The sequence below is a fragment of the Pelophylax lessonae genome (assembly GCF_965119305.1).
Source record: "Pelophylax lessonae genome assembly, chromosome: 5".
Lineage (NCBI taxonomy): Eukaryota > Metazoa > Chordata > Amphibia > Anura > Ranidae > Pelophylax > Pelophylax lessonae.
Genome location: NC_138772.1, coordinates 97,870,206 through 97,889,007, shown reverse-complemented (window position 1 = coordinate 97,889,007; position 18,802 = coordinate 97,870,206). Strand labels below are relative to the sequence as shown.

The 18,802-nt window shown below is 48.3% G+C and overlaps 1 protein-coding gene across 1 annotated transcript in view; it reads right to left on the bottom strand.

Moving 5' to 3' along the window:
• Window positions 1-18,802, bottom strand: part of LARP4B (La ribonucleoprotein 4B) — a 321,080-nt gene that overhangs the window by 110,141 nt on the left and 192,137 nt on the right. Inside the window, exon 8 of the mRNA XM_082259577.1 lies at window positions 8,512-8,615. Within this exon, the coding sequence (XP_082115703.1) occupies window positions 8,512-8,615 (104 nt within the window). The remainder of the gene's footprint in view (window positions 1-8,511; window positions 8,616-18,802) is intronic.

Here is an 18,802-nt window from a genome sequence, read left to right as displayed (position 1 = left end):
TCAATGAGCGATAGAGAAATGTATGTGTATAGCTCCTGGCACTGAAGACACTGACTCAAGCAGTTCAGTAGAATAGAGGTCTTTCCTATTTTCAGCCCTGCTCTGCAGCTACATTTTAGACAAGGTGAATGCAACTTGGGCAATGACATCGTAATAATTTGCAGAAATTCCCACATAAAAAGGATAAAGGCCAAATGTTCTTTAGTTTTAGATAAGAGTGTCAAGGGATTAGAACACCTGTCAGTTTTTATTGCTGTCTGTGCCCTCATTATGGAGATTCAACTGTCCTGTTCACCAATTGAAATTAAATAAAAATCCCAAATTTTTGGTTATCCCCAGAAAATTAAGAGGGGAAATCTTCTGATGGGGACATTAGGTTATGATGACCCGGGGATCCCCAAAGGATTCCCTTAATTTGCAGGGGTTTCCTCTCACTTCCTGTTTTGGCTATGGAACAGAAAGTAAAGGTAAATGCCCTCAATGGGGCACAGATGGCAAAAAAATATAACAGGTAATAACCCTCTTACTCTAACAAAAAAAACAAACAAAACCAAACAACACTTTTCGCCTATAGTATAGTGGGCGGTCCGCAAGTGGTTAAACAGCTACTCGCCCATCCTTTGTAATCACAACATTGTAGCAATTGGTTCGCTATTCTCAAAAAAATTTAATTTTTGTAGGAACTTACCGTAAAATCCTTTTCTCTGAGCCCTCTGACAGATGCAGCTCTCAATGCTTCTTCACTAATGGGTTATGTGCCATCTACAGGAGTAGACTAGGCAGTGAAAAGTTTTCACTCGACACGCCTATAGGGGCTGTCCTTTACACATAACCCCAGACACACTGTGCTCTAAAATCAGATTCGTAGCAAGCAGTAAAAGACGACACAACCAACCCCAAAAATAGAGGGGCGGGAGCTGCGTCTGTCAGAGAAAATTATTTTACGGTAAGTTCGTACAAAAATCCAATTTTCTCTTACGTCCTCTGACAGACGCAGCTCTCAATGCTTCTTCACTAATGGGACGTCCCAAAGCAGTGTAGGCATGAGGGGTGGGAAGAACGCAACAAAAAACTTAACGCATTTCCAAGGCTAAAAACGTAGCCAACAGGGCAACAAAAAACTCACCAACAGGAGCTTACCCCAGAGCAAAAATTCACCCCCAAAAGAGAAAACCATGTCTCTTCCTCAAACAGCAGTCTCCAAAACTTTGCAGCCAAAGAAAGCATCCGAGGATGCCATCAAATAAATCTTGTAGAAACTTGTAAAAGTGTGTACAGACGACCAAGGTCACCGCTTAACACACCTGAGCCACAGAAGCCTGATGGCGAAAAGTCCAAAAGGGACTCAGCGCTCTAGTAGAATGTGAGTAAAGATAAAAAAAAAAAAAAACATTTCTCAAAAGAAAATAAAAACTGAGACCAAATTCCCAGCAGGGAACCTAGGTCCTACTCCTAAACTAGGCAGCAAGAAACTGATTTTAGAGCACAGTGTGTCTGGGGTTGTGTATGAAGGACAGCCCCTATAGGCGTGTCAAGTGAACATTTTTCCCTGCCTAGTCTACTCCTGTAGATGGCGCATAACCCATTAGTGAAGAAGCATTAAGAGTTGCGTCTGTCAGAGGACATACGAGAAAACGGAATTTTTGTAAAATCTTACCTGTAAAATTCCTTTCTCCGATTCCTCCGACAGTCGCCGCCTCTTCATATTCGTCACAATGGGGTTATTGACCTTTGCTCCGTAGGAGTAGCTAGGCAACAGAATATGTTAATATCAAAGCTTTTAGCATACCCCACCCCTAGGGGGTGGTCCCCTCAGTCAATACCCTCCTGCTTCCTGCATTCCTACCTCAGTTTCAGTAGTATAGCAGTAGAGTACATAAACAAACCCCAAAAGAGGGGCGGGGGCGGCGACTGTCGGAGGACTCAGAGAAAGAAATTTTACAGGTAAGATTTTACAAAAATTCAGTTTTCTCTTACGTCCTCCGACAGTCGCCGCCATCTTCATATTCGTCACAATGGGGACGTCCCAAAGCAGTGTAGACATGAGGAATGGGAAAACAGCAGCCGCGCCTAAAGCAACGCAATACCCACATCAGAGAAAGGAACCTTACCAAAGGAAGGAAACCAACTGGGCAACATGAAAATATTTGCTCAACAGGAGCAACAACCCAGGAAAACAAATAACCTAGGGATAAAAACATCCCAACAGCCAAGGGTCCAAGAAAAAACAAGGAACCCTAAGGCACTGCTGCACAAAGAACCTTGCGGCCAAAGGAAGCATCTGCCGATGCCTGAACATCCACTTTGTAGAATTTTGAGAAGGTGTGAATGGATGACCAAGTCGCCGCCTTACACACCTGGGACACAGAAGCCCGATGATGACAGGCCCAAGACGTACTCAGAGATCTTGTAGAGTGCGCCTTCACAGGCATGGGGGGAACTTTCCCCTTCAAAGCATAGGCCTGTTCAATGACCTGTCTGATCCATCTGGCGATGGTAGAAGCCGACGCCGCCATGCCCTTCTGAGGCCCGTCTGGAAGGACAAATAGAGAATCCGTCTTGCGAAAGGATTCAGTCGATGACGGTAAACCCTGATCGCCCGAACAATATCCAAGGAATGCAAAGCCACTTCCTTCGGATGTTTAGGCTTTGCGCAAAGCGAAGGCAAGACAATGTCCTCAGTGAGGTGAAATTCCGAAATCCTTTTCGGAAGGAAAGACGGGTTAGGTCGCAAGACCACCTTATCCAAGTGAACCACCAAATACGGAGATCTGCAGGACAAAGCAGCCAGCTCCGACACCCTACGAGCCGAGGTGATTGTCACCAAAAAGGCGACCTTCTTGGACAACATAGACAACGAGATCTCCCTGATTTTTTCAAAGGGAGCATGTTGCAACACGGACAGAACAAGATTCAAGTCCCATGGAGGCAAAGGCTCCCTCCTAGGAGGGACCAGATGCCGTACCCCTTGAACAAAGGTGCCAACCAAAGAATTAGACGCCACAGGGTGTTGAAAGAGAACGGCCAGAGCAGAAATCTGACCCTTAATCGTGGCCAACGCCAAACGCTGGTCCACGCCCGTTTGAAGAAAAGCCAACACTCTTGATACAGAGTATGAGCGAGGGGAATACCCCCTGGACTCACACCAAGCAAAATAGGCCTTCCAAGTACGGTAGTAAACCTTCCCCGAAGAGGACTTTCTAGCCTTGATCAAAGTGTGAATGACCTCAGGGGAGAGACCCCTATCCTTCAGGATCTTGGTTTCAACAGCCAGGCCGTCAAAGCCAGAGACTGTAAAGCAGGATGGAATATCGGCCCTTGAGACAGGAGATCTTCTCGAAGAGGCAGACGCCACGGAGCGTCGACCGCCAGATTCACAAGGTCTGCGTACCAAGACCGGCGAGGCCAGTCTGGTGCCACCAGAATCACCGTTTTCGGTTCCGAGGCCAACCTGCGAAGGAACCTGGACAGCAGCTGAATTGGTGGAAAGGCATACAACAGGCGATACTGATGTCAGGGCGTCTCCGAGGCGTCTGCCCGAGGATTGCGCGTCCTTGCCACGAACCTTTCCACCTTGTTGTTCAGACGAGACGCGAACAGGTCCACATCTGGGGACCCCCACTTCTCGCACAACATCAGGAAGACATCCGGGTGAAGGGACCATTCTCCCTGGTCCAGGGTCTGGCGGCTCAGATAATCCGCCTGCCAGTTCTCCACCCCCGGAATGTGAACAGCAGATATCGCCGGGACGTGCGTCTCGGCCCAAGATAGAATGTCGGCTACTTCCCGAGCCGCTCGGGCACTCCTGGTGCCCCCTTGGTGGTTGATGTAGGCCACCGATGTGGCATTGTCCGTCTGCACCCGAACCGGACAGCCCTGCAGCCCGTCCGTCCAACGCAGAAGGCAGAGATTTATCGCTCGCAATTCCAGAATGCTGATCGGAAGGGAGGACTCCCCCTCCGACCAAGTTCCCTGGGCGGACAGAAAGCCCAGAACACCACCCCAGCTCGACAGGCTGGCATCTGTGGTGATCACTGTCCACGAGAAAGGGCGAAAGGACTTACCCCCCGACACCGCCGGGGACTGGAGCCACCACAGAAGGTCCCTTCTGGTGCGATGACTCAACGAAATCTGGAGATCCAGAGACTGCGGTCGTCCGTCCCACCTGGCCAGAATCTCCCTTTGGAGACCCCGCGTGTGAAACTGGGCAAAGGGTATCGCCTCGAAAGCAGAGACCATCAATCCCAGACACCTCATGCACGTCCGGAGGGACGAGCACTGAACGTCCCTGAGGGACCCGACTTCTTCTTGAAGCTTCCGGAGCTTGTCTTCCGGCAGGAAGACCTTCGCCTGAACAGAGTCCAGGATCATTCCCAGGTAAGGAAGACGAACCGACCGACACAGCTTCGACTTCGACTGGAAAATTTATCGTCCAGCCAAACTCCTGTAGCGTCTGCATCGTGACGGACAGGTCGCTCACCAGACCCTGACTGGTCACAGACCGAACCAGAATGTCGTCCAGATACCCCAGGACCGAGATGCCCTGGGCTCTCAAAGCCAGAACCGGCGCAAGCACCTTGGTGAAAACCCACGGAGCCGAAGCGAGACCAAAGGGTAACGCCGCAAATTGGTAGTGATCCTCCGCAATGGCGAATCGAAGGTACTTCTGGTGACCCTCGAAAATGGGGATGTGAAGATACGCATCCTTCAGATCGATAGAGGCCATGAATTCCCCCGGAACCAGGTCAGCCACCACCGATCGCAGGGATTCCATGCGGAACTTGCGAACCCGCACAAAGCGGTTCAGAGCTTTCAAGTCCAGAATCGGACGTACCTTGCCCTCCTTTCTGGGCACAGTGAACAGATTGGAATAGAACCCCCGAAATCTAACCCGATGAGGCACCGGAACCACCACTCCCTGAGCCCGCAGGTCCAGCACCGCCAGGTGCAGATCCCGCAATCGCTCCGGAGACAGCTGAAGATTTGAGGGAAAAAATCTGCCCGCCGGCCGAGAGAGAAACTCGATCTTGTATCCAGATCGAACGATTTCCTGAACCCACCTGTCCCGAAAGCGGGCCAGCCAGTGTTGAAGACCTAGCAAACGTCCCCCCACTCCAGAACTGGGTGAGGGCGCCCCTTCAGGCCGCATTGTTATGGGCAGCGGACCCGGACTGGCCGGACTTCTGCTTACCTGCCCACGGCTTTTTCTGGGAGCCTTGTCCCTTGAAGGGCTTGCCCTTATAGTGCGACCGAAAGGCACGAAAGGACCCCTGAGAGGGCCTAAACGAAGTATTCTTCTTATCGCGAACAAACTTAGTCTTGTGAGTCTGGGGCAAAAGAGTGCTCTTACCCCCAGAAATACCCTTTATCAGAGTATCCAAAGATTCGCCAAAAAGGCGAGAGCCCGCTTGGGGCAAATTAGCCAAAGTCTTGCGAGAAGATTGGTCAACAGACCAACATTTCAGCCAGATCAGGCGACGATTCAACACCGCCACACTCTGGAGACGCGCAGCCAAAGGGACCATATCTAAGTCCGCATCACACAAGTACATGACACCCTGATGAATCTGATCCACCATAGCCAATGTTCACGGCGAAGCAGAGTCAGTCACCAGGGTGCGCCTGAGCACCTGCGTCCAATCGGCAATAGCCTGGGCTGCCATAATGGAAGCAAAAATAGGCTTCAGCATAGAGCCCGCAACCGTATAAGAGTGACGGGCCAGAGACTCCAATCTCCTGTCCGTAGGGTCCCGGAACACCAGGGTATCCTCAGCAGGGATCGCAGTAGATTTATTCAAAATCGCCACCGCGTGATCCACCTGAGGCGGCACACACCAACGCTCATCAGTAGCCGGTGTAAAAGGATAACGCAGCTTGAACCTATTCGGCACAGCAAAAGGCTTCTTTATATTGCGCCACTGCTCATCAACAGCACGCTGAAATTCCGTAGAGCAAGGAAAAACCTGCGACATTGTGCGTTTCCTTTGCGTCCCGTACGAGGACATCAAAACAGGAGGACATGGCTCATCCTCCAAATGCAGCGTTTGCTTGATAGAAGCAACCAACTCATCCATGAGTGCAAGCTCTTCAGACGAGCCAGGGGGAGAATTATCAACCCCTTCCACCTCAGCCTCCCCTTCAGACCCCGCAAGGTCTAGAGATGAGCGAGACCCTGAGAAGGGCACTCCAGCCATAGCATCTCCATCGTCCTCTGAATCAGAGGAAATAGACACTCTGGGCCTTTTTGTGGATCGATCAGCCACCAGCATCTGCACCTGAGCAGCTAAGTTAGCCACAATAGTAGCCAGATCAGCCCCCTCGGGGGAAGCAGCAGCCCCTTGGCCCTCTACCAAGGAGGGGGGAAACTTGCTTTCCTGAGAATCCATGCCCCAGTAGACTTAGGAAAAAAAAGGAGTACTGCCCCTTTAAGATCGCGGCGAGCGTAGCCCACCGCACACACAGAATACACTGACCCCCACAGGGATAGGAATACAAGGCAAGGAATACAGGAATATGGAAAGGTAAAACCTGGAGGGATCACACAGGCTGCTGCACCGATCGCTGTCCCAGAGGAAAAGGAAGCGATGCAAGACTGACCGCCCCTATGAAGCCTATGTAAAGGCTACACAAACATGGCCGCTGGCTGGGGCTCCATAGGCAGATACAGAAACAGCGCTGACATGAGGCCAGATCGATCGCCGCCAAAATGGCGGTGCTTGGCGCCAAAAACGCCGCTCTTTCCACACAGGACCGGCCACCATAGCTTGCTGCAAAAAAATGGCGGACCGCAGCAGCGGTCGCCGCACAGTATGCTCCAAAAACGTTGCACAAGCATGTCACACACAGCATACAGCATGTCTCACAGAACTCTCAGCCTGTAACACAGAGCAGAGCAGGAGAGCCCCCCCTCTTCAGCCCACAGAAAGGCAGCTAATACTGACAGGGAGCTCAACGTTTTTTCACAGACATGCAGGGTCCCACAGTCCCAGACTGACACCCAAAACAGACAGGCCCCCACACAGAATACACTTACCATCCGGATGGCGTGGGGAACCCGCACAAGCGATCAAACCGCTGCACTAGGGACAAGGAGAGTCGCAGCCAGGACGCAGTGGAACTGCAGTGCGAAACCGCAAAGGGCATCCGGTGAGGTAGCCACCTCACCGCAGCATCCCTGCAGCGAACAGGGATGGGTCATTCATATATGCCAGGGAAACCTGAGCTGAACGCTCGATGGCAGGCTGGGAAGCCACTGGCCCTGAACCCCGGATACCCAGGGAGGCCAGCCCGAGACCCAGCTCCGCATGATCATCTTCATCCGAAGAACTAAACTAATGCTGAAAAATAACAGCTAAGTAAAGAAGAGAAAACACTTGAAATAAAATCAAAAAGAGAATAGAGGCTGAGACTGAAATCCCAGCACAGGATAAGCCTGCTAACTCCTGAGCTAGACAATTGAAACTGAAGTAGGAATGCAGGAAGCAGGAGGGTATTGACTGAGGGGACCACCCCCTAGGGGTGGGGTATGCTAAAAGCTTTGATATTAACATATTCTGTTGCCTAGCTACTCCTACGGAGCAAAGGTCAATAACCCCATTGTGACGAATATGAAGAGGCAGCGACTGTCAGAGGACGTAAGAGAAACAGCATTTTTATCAAGCTAAACAATCAGATCTCTCCAGTGACAATGTAGCGTTAACAGAAGAACCTGATATCAAACGTCAGACAGTTATTAAAGTGGAGTTCCACCCTATTTTTATACTTACCTCCATCTTCTCGCTCCGGGTCACCTGAAAAAGAAATGGATAATCGCATATTTTTTTTTTTTTTTACTTACCTCGTAGCGAAGAAAATATACTTACCTTACTTCCTTCTTCCTCCTTCCTCGGCCGCGGCCCGTCGTCACTTCCTGGCTCTGCAATGATTCCTGGGAGCTGGACGTCATAGCTCCCAGGAATCATTGCGCCTGCACCGGCCCCGACGTCAGTTCCGGGTCGCGCGCGTCATCCCCTTCAAAACAGCTTCTGGGCATGCCCAGAAGCTGTGGAGGGATGACGCGCGCGACCCGGAAGTGACGTCGGGGCCGGCGCAGAGCATCGTGGGACCAAAGAAGGCGGAAGAAGACGCCGAAGAGGACGCGCTGGCTTCAAGCTGCCCACATCTGAGATGGCAGCGCTGGACAAGACGTTTGCAAGGTAAGTATTTGTCCTAACAGGTAAGTGCAACCCGGGACAGATCAGAGGCTAGCCATTGTGGAATGCACTAGCCCTGACTGTCCCGGGGGTATTAAAAAAAAAAAAAAAATCCAGGGTGGAACTCCGCTTTAAAGTACATAAAACAACTTTACAACAGATTATAATGCTTCCAATTTATAACATAAAAACAGACTATTTCTTTTCCTAAAACAGGTAGGCAAAAAAAAACATTACAAATTTAGGAGCAAGAAATTCCCATTAAAAAATAATCTAAACAAACTTACAACAATGAATTACTGAAAGACCCTATTCTTACTTCTATAGGAGTAGACTCAGGAACTTCCCGCAAAATCACAATACACCGATTCTGATTCGGTCTTACTTTCTCACCCTTCTCATCCACTTGGACTAAAGGCAAAGCTGAAATAAAGGCAAACAGAAAATGTACATGAACATCACTGAAATGAGAATAACTTTTAAACATATGCTATATAAGTGCAGCAAGGTTTCCAGGCCTGTGGCCTGATGTGGGTCTGCCATTAGTACTGGAATCCTCTGCAGCCCATGTGAGCTGAGTCCCCAGGTGTGACAATTGAAACAGTGACAACTCCGTCATCTTTGTTTGTAGTTTTTATTATAAATTAAGGGGATGGGAGAAGGGAATGAGTGGGATACTCCTCTCGGCTTGAACTAATTACAATTGGGACTTTGATCCTGGAAAATGCCCGTTGGCGTTTCCTTGACACTAGCCAGCGCCAGCCAACACTCACTGACTTTGAGAACACTCTGTAAAACCCTATAGTCCAGTGGATCCAAGACTGAGATTTTCCCCCGCCTGGCATAGCTTGAGGTAGTATTTTGTAGAACTCCAAATAGCTAACACGGTAATTGGCACACACAATGCAATTCAGGGCCCAGACTGCAGGTGCCCCCTTTGCTCCTTGAACTCTTCAGGGTCCACTTACTATGTACTCCCTTTACACTTCAGGGTCCTAAACCTAGGTACCCCCCCTTTACAGCTAGCTGACACTGGATCCCAGAACCTCTTCCGGAGTGGTCCTCTCTACCTTCAGGCAGACCCCCGGGGGCAATTCATGAGTACTCACGACCTGTGTAGGCTTTCCTGGGACTGGACCCTTCTCTCTCCACAGGCTCTCGGCACACCGGATCCCCTCAGTTCAACTCAGCGCACTCTGGATTCTCAGGCGACATCCGAGACATCCACCTTCCTCAGACAGGAAGAGAGACAGCCGCACTCTCCTTCCTGGGACTCTGCTCCAGCCAAAGACGCCGTGCCACGCACTTCCCCCCCCCCCCAAACTTATACCCACTCCCAGAATCCTTTGCAGCCTAATCTGCCTTCTGGGGTAGTTACAAGCTGGGATGTGTTCCTGATTGGGCTTCCCACACTGCCCTATGAGAAGCCTCTCACAGGAGCCAGTGGGGATACTTCTCGCCTCAGGAGGCACATCTGGAAGCCCTGACACCCTACCTAACAAATCACAGTCCTGCTGTTAGGCAGACAAGGCCCACTATATATTTTACCTAGCACCTACCTGTAGGGTGCTACATACTTTTATTCGTGTTTACCTATATACCCCTCCCCGTCCCAGGAAGCATCGATTTTTTTTTCTTTCTTACGAACAATTAGGAGGACAAGAGAGATTGGTGTCCTGTATTGTACTCGAAGAAATGGATTTAGGGGTAATTCAAAATTTTCTGTTCATACAATATAGGACACAAAGATTTACAGATGATTGGCATGTAACAATGCAATACCAAAAAGGGGGTAAAAAAAAAAAAAAAGTAGACCAAAAAGGGTCCAGAAACCTGAACCAAATAGTAGCCAAACAACCTGAAAATCTACCTGATCAAATTTAGTTAACCTGTGAACTGAACACTGGGTGGCAGCTTTAAAAATCTGTAGCAGTGCATCCTGGGCTTTATGGCATCAGGCTTCTGACAGATCTAGTAGAATTAGCACTCAATGGAATGGGAGGTGCCCCAACCTTGGTCAATAAGGCGCAATTCCCAACCAGAGAGATCCACCGAGCAGTGGTGGAAGGGGATAAAGGAATCCCCCTGCAAGATCTCTTCGGAACACAAAGAGGCAATCAAATTGTCAAAGTATGCTTTGCAGCCTTGACTTTCAATTAAACAGCTGAAACATCCACAGTGTGCAGCATCACTTCCTGAAGGTGTTTCAGTAGAGGATAAAAATACAGAAAAAAATGTGTCCCAATTGAGGCGAAAAGATTACACCTCTGTAGGCAGGAGGACACCATCACTGAAAAGACGGAAAAAGCTCCAAACAAGATAAGACAGCTAACTCCATACCAATGATATATACCTAATAGACTCAAAAAGGAGGAGCCTGCAGCACTGACAGCACCAGGTTCAGGTCCCAATAAGCCATCAGTGAATGTCTACGAGGAATGCTGCGAGCATCCACCAGTACTGAGACCTTCAACACTGGCTGAGGTAACGAAGGACAATGAAAAAGGTTAGGTAAAGTTATCTGGCCCTTGATTGTACTCCGGGGCAGCCGCTGATCGAGCCCCATTTGAAGAAAAAAAAAAGGATTTTTGACTTAACGCAAAATCCTTTTTCCTTAAGTTCAATGAAGGACACAGTTCCCGATGCATATCAGTAGGGTTATACTGCCCCCTACAGGAGTAGGACACTAGACAGGAAAAAAGTTCTGGCTACGCCTATTAGCAGTCCCAGAGGGTACAGCCTCTCTCTTCCTGCATAGGATGTCAGTTTTGTATCAAAGCAGTGTCAGAGAAGTAATACCAACCCAACTCAAAATAGAGGGGCGGGTACTGCATTAGTTAATGAACTTAAGAGAAAAGGATTTTACGGTAAGTCAAAAATCCAGTTTTCTCTATCGTTCATTGACGGACGCAGTTCCTGATGCATATCAGTGGGGACGTCCCAAAGCAGTGCCAAAAAACGGAGTGGGAAAAGCAGACAAAAATAAGTCTCCTAGGCTAAACATAGCCAACCAGGCAACATAGGACTCATCAGAATAACAAGATGAGGCACACCTGAAACAAACGGTAAACATCCTCAAGGCAGGCCGAAAACAGCAGCCTGCATAAAAAGAGGCATCAGCATATGCCAGCACGTCCACCTTATAAAATTTGGTAACGGTGCGAACAGATAACCAGGTAGCCGCCGCCTTGCAAACCTGAACCACAGATGGCTGATGGTGAAAAGCCCAGTAAGCACTAAGCGCCCAAGTAGAATGCACCTTAACAGGGAAAGGTTGAACCTGACCCTTTAATGAATAAGCCTGCACAACTCTCTCTCTGATCCATCTGGAAATAGTTGCAGCAGACAGCCCTTCCTTTGGACCATCCATGAGTACAACGAGCGAATCTGACTTTCGAAAAGACTCAGTAGTCACCAAGTACACCCTGATTGCCTGAACCACATCCAAAGTAAGCAATGCGAATTCCATAGGATGTTTTGGCTTAGAACACAAAGAAGGTAACGCAATGTCCTCATTTAAGTGAAAACTGGAACCCACCTTCGGAAAGAAGGACAAATCCGGACGAAGTACCACTTTATCCCTGTGAATCACCAGATAGGTAGGACAACGCCGCCAGTTCCGACACCCTGCATGCAGAAGTAATAGCCACCAAGGCGGCCACCCTCTGGGATAAGGTAAGCAGGGGAATCTCCCAAATACTTTCAAAAGGAGGTTTCTGAAGAACCGACAGCACCTAATTAAGGTCCCAAGTTGGCAACGGAGGTCGTACCGGAGGTACCAAGTGTCGCACCCTCAGGATGAAGTTACGCACCAGGGAATGGGTGGCCAACAACATTTCGAAAAAAATTGCCAAGGCCGAAACTTGACCCTTGATAGTACCTGATTCGTGAAACGGGTCTGCTGTTTGAGGCATCTGTTCATTGTGCTGTCATGTTTTTGGAGAAATAAAGACTTTTTATCCGCTGAAACTGGAGTGCTGTCAAACCATTTCCTATACAATTGCTACTTCCATGGTCCACGGACTAGACGTGCACCCAGCACAGAATGGATACTTCTCTCTCACCTGGAGCGGCATCAACCCCTTTGTGATAGTGTATTCCTTACCCAGCGTGGCATCGCAAACCAATTGTAGCCCCTGCACCAGCTGGTCCAACAGCTCCTCAAAAGGCAGAGGGAACTTGTTTTCCCTCCAGGTCACGGCGTAGTAACTTAGTCCATTCAGTGGTTTGTGTGACAAGGGGAACCGTAAACACCGGTATCAGTGCAGATCCCGCCAGGGAGTACATATTGCGGGCTGCAGCCTCCGCCTTCCTATCCTCCAGATCCCTAAACGACGGGGAATTCTCCACTGGGATATCGGTAGCCTTAATCAGTTTTTAGACTGGAGGGTCCACCATAGGTGGCACAGTCCACTTCTTTATCAGGGGGCGACTCAAAATGGAAGCGTCTCGCAATACGCTTAGGCACCCCAGAGGAACGCTTTGGACGGTCCCATTCCTTTTTGAGCAGGTTGTCAAAATACGCTGGAAAGGGAGAAACCTTTGTCGCTCTGGATGGCTTTTGAGTGACAAACGTAACCTGCGCCCCAGTCGCAGCCACGTCCTCAAATTTTAGGGTCTCAGGCACAGATACAACCAGAGCGTCCACCAGCGCCTTATCTTGCGCGGCAGTGGAGGTAGAAATGTCATCCTCACTGTCAGAGGAGACAGGGCGCGAGGCAGGGAGACTCACGGCTGGGGTGGCTGAGCCAGATTCAGAGACTGAGACATCAGCTGAGGCAGGAGTAGGCGGAGGTCGTTTCTTAGCACATCGCCCTTTAAAGGCTACCTCCACCAGGAACACAAACTATTCCAGGACTGCCGAAAAAGCATCTGTAGACACCTGGGGTTCAGAAGGCCCTGTGGCCTCCTTGAGGGGGTCAGACAGGGACACATGATCTGTAGGGTCCATGTTGCACCAGGGGAACCCTTCAGCCAAAGTTGAAAAAAGTTTTCAACAGGCGGGTGCAATCTCCTGGCAGAACCCCTCTCTGCCGAAGTGGGGGAGTTAGCCAAATATGAACGCTGCGACTCAGGCCTAGACCAGGTCATGTGCGACCAGGCGAGATGTTTAACACGCGTGGCCAGTCCCTGTCCAGTGTAACTATGTTGCAGCCGACCTAGCGCAGGGCTAAGGTCTGTGTGCGCTCATTGGCCAGCTGGGGTGACCACTGGATCTATACATCCAGCCCATCGCCCAGATCCGGCATAGTTGCTTGTAGATCTCACAGGAGAAAATTCAGAATAAAACTAACCAAAAAAAATTAACTAGAAAAAAAACTGCCAGGACCAGAGATCCCAGCAGGGTCCTTACTCCTGACTGGACAGATTAAAACTGGCATCCTATGCAGGAAGAGAGAGTGTGCACCCTCTCTGGGACTGCCCATAGGCCTGGGCAGAACTTTTTTCCTGTCTAGTGTCCTACTCCTGTAGGGGGCAGTATAACCCTACTGATATGCATCGGGAACTGCGTCAGTCAAATGATAGAGAAACCAGGATAGGTCTTACAAAGTACTGTTGAGGGCTAGCCTTCCGCTGTTCGCACCAGGTAAAGTTAGGATTCCAGGTGGAGTGGTCAGAAAGGTCAGTTTCCTGGCACTCAAAAGCATTGGGAGGGCTGATGCAGCTAGACTTCTATCCTGCAGGGCTTAGGCTTCAACAGCCAAGCTGTCAAAGCCAGCAGTTGAGAGGTAGGTAGGACAGGCACAGAGAAAGTACATCAGGGAGGTCTGTTAACAGCCACAGAACATCTACCAGAAGCCAAAGTATGTCCACATACCACATTCACGCTGGCCATTTTGAAGTCACAAGAATCAATGGGACCCCTTTTGACTCGATCCAGCAGAGCAGGCAAAGGAGATTCTTAAGGTGTGGAAATACATACATCAGGGAGAACTAATCCCACGTGGTCACTAAAGAACCCACCTCAAGGCTCTCAGAACCCACAAATGAAAAACCTTTCCACCTTGCAACTAAAATGTGACCACTTGCTAATTTTCCAACCTGAAATATACATTGCTAATAAGGCCTGAACGGCCAACCCCCGAGCTAGGAGACTTCTGGTCACACCCTGGTGATTGAAGCAAGTCACTGTAGTACAGCCAAAGCTCAGGGGGAAGAACATAGAGCCCGTCACAGAGCTATGAGAACCGAGCAAATCAGCGGTGTTTGGTCCGTCAGTTCTTAAAACTATGATGCTGCATTTATCTAGGCAAGTATGATTTTTGAAAGAAAAAAAAAAAAAATGCCCAATTTCTCTTAATGAAAGTTCCAAAAATGTATGTCAGGATTCCTGAGGCGACCAAATTTCCTGTCTAATCACTAACCAGAGTACACTTCCCCAGTCTGACATATCCTCCATGTTAAATAGTGGAGATTGGCTTCTCCTGACAAGCACATCAGCCGATTTACAAGGGAAGTCTGCTTGTACCACACCTCCGGAATGCTGTGTTGTAATGATCTGCAGCCAAAATGGCATACAGGACTGCCTCAAAAGGAGGTCACCGTCAGATCCAGGACCCTTTTGCAAAACTGCACCAAGGGTCGAATATCAAAAGGCGTGAATACTTTTATCCGCAGGAGGGACAGCTGATTATGACCCACTGGGAACAGGGGGTTTTAATGTGAAATGAGAACTTGGCATCACGGGTGAAGGAGAAGCACAGAGCACTTTAAGTTTCATTTTTCACATTTGGCTCACATTGTGGACTTTTTTCACATATTTATATCCCGATTTGCCTTGTTTTTATGTAATTATTAGTGATATTTTTAGCAGATGCACTTAGCACTTGAATTTTTCACATTCACTGAGTGGTTTACACAGTGGGATGTTTTATATATATTATATATTGATTTACATCTGTTATCTTGATTTATTTTATCTGGCAATACACTTTTTTGGTATACAGATTGCATGTGTGGAGTGGAAACACACAAACTAGTGATTGCAGCCGGATTGATTGATTCATTATTTGATTGATTTCACGGTTTGATTTGCGCTAATTGTAGTCACTATATACTCTATGTCTCAGTACCTGGCTTTCAATAGCCAAGTCATTAACCACTAAAGAACCAGGCTTTTATCGGACACTTCTTGTTTACAAGTTAAAATCAGTATTTTTTGCTAGAAAAGGACTTTGAACCCACCAAACATATTTTTTGTTAGCAGAGACCCTAGAGAATGAAATGAAGATTGTTGTAATACATTATGTAACACCGTATTTAGGCAGCAGTCTTAGAAACTCATTTTTTTTTGGAAAAAATACACTTTTTTGAATTAAAAAAAAAAAAAAAAAAAGGACAAAAAGATTAGCCCAATTTCTTTCTATAATGTGAAAGATAATGTTACGCCAAGTAAATGGATACCCAACATGTCATGCTTCAAAACTGCGCACGCTCATGGAACGGCGACAAATTTTGGTGCTTAAAAATCTCCAATCTCCATAGGCGACCCTTTAAACATTTTTACAGTTTAGAGTTACAGAGGAGGTCTAGTGCTAGAAATATTGCTCCCGCTCTAACGAACGTGGCGATACCTCACATGTGGTTTGAATATAGTTTACATATGTGTGACAAATTGGGTATGCGTTCGCTTCTGCGTGCGAGCTCAGGGGGACAGGGTCCTTTAATTTTTTTTTCCCTATTATATTTTTACACTGTCCCTTTAAAAAAAAATGTTTTGATCACTTTTATTCCAATTACAAGGAATGTAAACACCCCTTGTAATAGAAATTAAGTCCTCTTTAATGTGAGATCTGAGGTCAAAAAGTCCTCAAATCCCACATCTACACTGAAAAGCAGTTTTATAAAAAAAAAAAAAAATTGGCCCTTTAAGGCTGTCCGGCCATCTTGCCCTCACTCGACTTCCTGCCCAGCACCAGAGAGGATCGGAATGTTTTCCCCACTACCGATGGCTCCGATAAGTGGGGAAAATGACCAGGAAGCTGGTCGAAGACCAAACAAAACCAAAACAAAATGGTTGCCGTGACGACACGGACTACACAAAACGTGGCGGTGTAGAACGTTGGCAGACTGTCACAGGAGTCTCCGCTGCACTTGGCCCCCCACCAGACTTAAAGTACTGCACCCCATATTGCCAGGGTAGGACATAGACCACCCCATGGACTTTACATAGGGGGGATGGGGGAGACACCCAGGGGTCTCTGCTGAGCCTTTTGCACTGATACCACCAGACTTTAGGTCCAGGGACATTTACAGGGGGCCCAGTTCAACTGAGGGATTTTAGGATTGAACCTTTAGGCATTTCTAGCCATCCCTGGAGGGTAACCTCATCCACCCCAAACCGCACCAGGGGGACTGTACTTACTGATCCATGGTGCGGGTGACGCTCCAGGAAGAACTCCTCGCCACCAAAGTGGGGAGCTGTCGACCAAGAAGGCGCTGCGACTCGGACAGCACCCTGTTGTATGAGACCCTGCGAGACATTTAACTCGTGGGCCAGCCTCTGTGAGGCTATGCCACGGCCGACCTAGCGCAAAGCTTCGGTCTGCACACGCTTGCTGACTGGACCACGGAAGGAGAAAAAAATTGCTGTGTCCTTCGATGAACTAAAGAGAAACATTCACCCCAGAGTCGTGTCTAGGACAAGACCTAGGTATAGCAGCGAGTCAGGGTCAATGGAGATATTTATTGGTTGAAGATGCAACCAAAGGCTTTTAACATCAGAGCCATCTGCTAAATGTTGCAGGACAGACCAGCTGGTTGTCTAGGTACCGCACAACATAGATAACCTGGGAATGGAGACAGGCAAGGATAAGAGCCAAGACCTTAGTGAAGACCTCAAGGGCCAGCAACAGGCTAATGAGAAACATTAGAAAAAATGTTCACCTAGGGCAGTGATGGCGAACCTTGGCACCCTAGATGTTTTGGAACTACATTTCCCATGATGCTCAGCTACACCGCAGAGTTCATGAGCATCATGGTAAATGTAGTTCCAAAACATCTGGGGTGCCAAGGTTTGCCATCACTGACCTAGGGCATAGTTGCATAGTTTGTGAGGTTGAAAAAAGACATCAGTCCATCCAGTTCAACCTATGATGTGTGTATTTGCCGTTAACCGTACATTGAATACCCCTGCATGTTGTGGTCTTTAAGGTGTCCATCTAATCGTTTTTTGAAACTATCGATGCTCCCTGCTGATACGACTGCTTGTGGAAGAGAATTCCATATCCTTACTGCTCTGACAGTGAAGAACCCCTTACGCATTTTAAGGTTAAACCGTTTTTCCTCTAGTTTTAGTGAGTGGCCACAAGTCTTATTATATTCCCTTTCTCTAAAAAGGTTGTTCCTTATGCCAGGGTCATCACCAGTACAGTATTTGTACATTGATATCATATCCCCCTCAATCATCTCTTCTCCAGAGAGAATAAGTTCAGTGCTTGTAGTCTTTCCTCATAGCCGATGCCCTCCATCCCACAAATTATTTTTGTTGCCCTTCTCTGGACTCTCTCCAGTTCCAGCACATCCTTCCTGAGGACCGGTGCCCAGAACTGGACAGCACACTCCAGATGTGGCCGGACCAGAGTCTTGTAGAGTGGGAGAATCTCTATTTCTGGAGTGAAACCCCTTTTTTATACATGCCAGTATTCTGTTGGCTTTGCTTGCAGCGGCTTGGCATTGCATGCCACTGCCAAACCTGTTGTCCACCAGTACTACCAGGTCCTTCTCCATCCTAGACTCACCCAGAGGTTTCCCCCCCAGTGAATAGCTTGCTTTCATGTTTCTGACGCCCAATTGCATTACTTTACATTTTTCAACATAAAACCCCATCTGCCATGTAGTTGCCAACCCCATTATTTTGTTCAGGTCCGCTTGTAAGGTTTCCACATGCTGCATAGAAAATATTGGCATGCTTAGTTTAGTATCATCCGCAAATACTGAGATTGCACTAGATATCCCCTCCTCTAGATCATTTATGAATAGATTAAACAGGATTGGTCCCAGGACAGAACCTTGGGGGACCCCACTTTCCACACCTGCCCAATCCTAGAACTCCCCATTTATCACCACCCTCTGGACTCTCCCCTGGAGCCAGTTCTCTATCCAGGTACTCACCCTATGGTCCATACCTACATTCCTTAGTTTTTACACTAAGCTTTTGTGGGTAACGGTGTCAAAGGCCTTTGCAAAGTCCAGATACACCACATCCACAGGCTTACCTTTATCTAGGTGGCAGCTCACTTCATCGTAGAAGGTTAATAGATTGGTTTGGCAAGAACGATTTTTCATGAATCCATGCTGATTACTACGAATACCGTTTTTATTACTAAAGTCTTGTATGTGGTCCCTTAACATCCCCTCCAAAATCTTGCAGACTACTGATGTTAGGCTGACCGGCCAATAGTTACCCGGGATATATCTCGGCCCTTTTTGCAGGAAGCATTGATACAGAGGACAAATGGGCAGGGGCGGCCTGTCCATTAGGTGCGCAGGGGCACTGCCCCCCCATCCATGTGTCCGCCCCCTAGTCTACATGCCGGGGGCCGGACGCATAGAGTTCAATGTGGGATTTTTTTTTTCTGAAGCACCTGATTAGAGCCAGAGGCTCGAAT